The sequence below is a fragment of the Lathyrus oleraceus genome, chromosome 5, assembly GCF_024323335.1.
Source record: "Lathyrus oleraceus cultivar Zhongwan6 chromosome 5, CAAS_Psat_ZW6_1.0, whole genome shotgun sequence".
NCBI lineage: Eukaryota > Viridiplantae > Streptophyta > Magnoliopsida > Fabales > Fabaceae > Lathyrus > Lathyrus oleraceus.
In genome coordinates, this window is record NC_066583.1 from 640,853,191 (window position 1) to 640,857,432 (window position 4,242).

Consider the following 4,242-nt stretch of genomic DNA (forward strand, 5'->3'; position numbering starts at 1 on the left):
AAGGTTTTAGGTTAGGATAATGTGGTGTGTCTCTCACAAAGGTGTTGCTTCAAAAGAAAAAGTCTCACAATGTTCAATGCTCCCTTACACAAAGAAATCAAGAAATCAGCGTATATTCTCTCGCAATTCCTACCTAATCTCTCTCAACTATTGTATTTTCAATTAATACACTTTTAATTTGCAATTATATAATTAATGATCTATAGTTCAATAATATTGTTGAATTAATGTCATATAATTTTGTGTCATGTCATTAAATGAATGACACATAATCAATTTTGAATTAAAAAAATTGAAGGAGAAACTAGTGTATAATTGAATCACGGATATAAATCCTTAAGCTAATTTTTTTTTAATGAAATCTCAAAACTCCTTTATTTTTTCGTAATTAAATACTTTGGCTAATCAATTAATAGTCAAATTAAAATAATTAGATTTAATTTCATTCATTCATTAATTAAATAAAATTTAAATTTAGGGAATAGCTTATTAAGGTAAGTGATTGTTGGCACACTTTCACCACATAATCCACCCTTTTTCTTAATAGTAAAATATAAAATTATGATAATATAGAATTATTGATGTATAATATAGAGTTATTAATGAATTAATTAAAAAAAATTGAAAATTTATAAATGAATAATACTAATGAAATCCACTTATGTAGTCAATATTAGGCTTATATATTCTTAGTAGTTTTAGTAAGAGTATATTTTAAAATTTTAATATAATAAGTTAAAATAGAATTTATATTTAGTCTTTTAAATGGTGCTTTATATTTAGTTAAAAATAAAGTAATAATTATTAAAACCAAATAAAATATTTTAATGTTGTAATTGATAAATATTTGAAAATTAAATCAAAATTTTAAGTGACATTATTGTAGTTAATTTAATATTATTATTGTATTATACTCCCTCCGTTTTTTATTATAAGTCGTTTTTAATTTTTCACACGTATTAAGAAATGTAGTAATTGTTATATGATGAGTTTTATAAAATTGTCCTTCATTAATTATATTGAAAAGAAAAATTGACATAATTGAAAGAAGAGAGAATAATAAATATAAATATTTAAGGGTAGAATAGAAAAAATATATTAATGATTAATTGATATTATAAAACGACATATATTATGGTATAAAATATTTTTTTAAAGTGACTTATAATAAAAAAACGAATCAAATATTATTATAGAATTTAATTATACATGTAATAATTCAACTTATATAATTATTAACAATAATACTATTGATAAAAATTATTGGTGTTTTCAGTATTTTTTGAATCGTAGCAATAGACCAAATAATGCAAATTGACTATTGAGCTGTTTTGGTTTCTATTTTAAAAATAAAAAAATTTGAAAGAGTTTTGGAAAATCATAAATGCTTTCAGACATTGTTATAATGAAGGGAATGAATTATCTTTGTTCATGTGGAGACAAAAAACATTAATTAGTTAAATACGAGGAAATGTTGAAAGAGTGAAACAAACCAAAGAGCCTTCTTCTTAAACTTCAAAGTCTCAAAAAGTTTTATAGTCTTTAAAATACACTTACAAGCAAAAACAACTATGAACTCTCTAAAATTGAAATTAAATAAGTTCCATTGATAGTATAAAAACGATGATAATGGCGTTCATCTATCCAATGGGTTAATATTGCCTCAATCAATGAAATATCATCGTTGGCTTAATGTAGCTTCTCCATTAATTCAATTCTCCGATGGCTTAATGTAGCTTCTCGCTTTGGTGGTGTGATGCCTTTCAAGTCGTTCCACCCCATCATCCTCTTCGGGTTACAATAGTGTTCCAATGAACCTCCAATCTATTTTGATGCATTGGTCCATCTATTTTTGACAGTTTGGTTCCGACAAACATTCGCTGCACGTAGATCGGTTAGCGTCAGATTTAGAGTTGTGTGGTTTTTTTTAGTTCCATCGATTGAACTTTTGCTTATTTTTCTAGATTTGAATCATTCATTTATTTCGGTTCTGATTTTGTGGTTGATGGTGGCGTGTCTTGCTTTTGATTTCTGATTCGTTTCAACTTTGTTGATATATGCGGTTATCAAAGCATTTGGGTTGACGCTACCACAACAACGATTTTCTTCTGTTTTATAATCTTGTTGTACTTTGTTATGGTTCAATGTGATCTAGGTTTGTTTAGCTTTAAAGAGCTTTCATGCTTGTTGTGATTTGTCGCAGAGAGTTGTTGATACGTGAATTGGTTCGTGTTGACGGTCGATTCATTCACCATTTCTTAAAGATTATGAAAATCCACACAACACCTTTTCTTTTGCTATCTGATTCTATTGTTGTACGCAAGTTCGCTAGGTAGCGCATGTGTTGTGTGTGTTTTTATTTCTTCTTTTAAACCATTGTTATAATAATTGTATTCTGTATGAAATGCTGACTACTTTTCCTATGGTTTAACTGAGTCAGGTTTTGTCCCCTCGACATTTTGTACTCTTTTATTTTTATTTAATATATTAGTGATTTATTAAAAATAACAAGCAAACAATTTAGCTGATAACTAAGAAAGACAACAACTTGACACAATCATCTACTTATAACCACAACAAAAATATGATTGCTGTTTCCATCCTTATATGTACTCTTCCACCACCGTGAAATATTCTCCTAAAATCTAAAGATGCGTCTTCAGACACATCTTTTATACACATATTGTAACACTTCGTAAGCGAAGCACCCCTATTTTGCTTAAAAACTTTGTTCGGAATCTCCGAAATTCGAAGATGTATCTCCGTAAAGTGTATGTTGATTCTCTTTCAAATTATGCTACTGCAAGCACTACCTGAGTAAGTGGTTAGTAAAAAAATCATACCACAACTATGATAGGTTTCCTCTTTAGGAGGATAGAAAATTAAGGAGAGTTAACCAATAAAATAGTAATTATGAAACTAAAGATAACACGAGTTTTTCTAGGAAATATATGGAAAGTAAAAGAGAAAAACTCTCTTTGAATTATAGCCTCTATTTACTATCTTTCATTGGTTATAAAAGTCATATTCTACAACATCAATAACATCATCGTAGAAACAACCTTTTGAGAAGAAAAATCCAAAAGAGTTTAGCCACCATTTATTTTTGGTGAGATTCTAATAACAACATCTGGATTCTCATTCATTTTCACAAAGTTATTATTATTACTCCATTGTTACTATTATTATTATAGTTGGAAAAGTAAGATCTTGGGCTAATCATCAACTGACCTTGTATTAGAGATTTTAAGTGTTATCTTTCCCAACAAGTGGTATCAGAGCTTCGGCTCACCATACATTTTAACTTCTATTATTAACAATAGACGAGTCAACCTCAACGGGATCATCGATGATGATTAAGTTAACCTCTTCGAATTACTCCATTTGGAAGCCAAGAATGGCAGACATACTTTATTGCAAGGATTTGCATCAACCGTTGCAAGATAAAGGGACGAAGCCAACCGTCAAGTCAGATGATGATTGGAATGTGATGAATAGGAAAACCGTTGGACAAATTCGACAATGGATAGATCAAAGTGTCTTCCATCACGTTGCGCAAGAAACAGTTGCGTACACATTATGGACGAAACTAGAAACATTGTACGAGAGAAAGACAACCCAGAATAAAGCCTATACTATTTGGCGATTGGTGAATCTCAAGTATAGAGAAACCCGAAGTGTTTCCGAACACTTGAGCGATTTTCAAAGATTGATAAATCAACTGACCAATATGAAGATGGTTCTTGAAGATGAATTGCAAGCTTTGTTATTATTAAGTTCCTTGCCAGACAATTGGGATACACTTGTGGTTTCATTGAGTAACTCGGCACCACAAGGTGTTCTAACATTGGACATAGTAAAAGATAGCATGTTCAATGAAGAATCCCGACGGAAGGAACAAGGAATGCCGTCATAATCTGAGGCACTTGTCACAGAGTATCGTGGAAGAAGTATTCACAGGAAGTTCAATAATAAAGACAAGTCAAGAGGCAAGTCTAGAGATAAGTTCAATGGAATATCATGGGCAAGAAAAGACGTTGAATGTTTTTACTGTCACGAGAAAGGTCACATGAAGAGAGAATGTAGGAAGCTCAAAAGAGAGCAACAAGAAAATGGTGATGCGAGTAACATGGCCGCTACCATTTTTCAAGGCAATGAAGTAATCTTTGTTTGTGATGATAGTCACGTTAATTTGACATCACAAGAAAAATGTTGGGTCGTGGACTCCGGTGCATCATTCCA

The 4,242-nt window shown here is 30.3% G+C and overlaps 1 protein-coding gene across 1 annotated transcript; it reads left to right on the forward strand.

The window, feature by feature from the left end:
• The first annotated feature begins 3,397 nt into the window (after positions 1–3,397).
• On the forward strand, positions 3,398–3,916 carry LOC127082620 (uncharacterized). The gene has a single exon (XM_051022848.1). It carries the CDS (start codon positions 3,398–3,400, stop codon positions 3,914–3,916), a length of 519 nt encoding a protein of 172 aa, XP_050878805.1.
• The last annotated feature ends 326 nt before the right edge of the window (positions 3,917–4,242 follow it).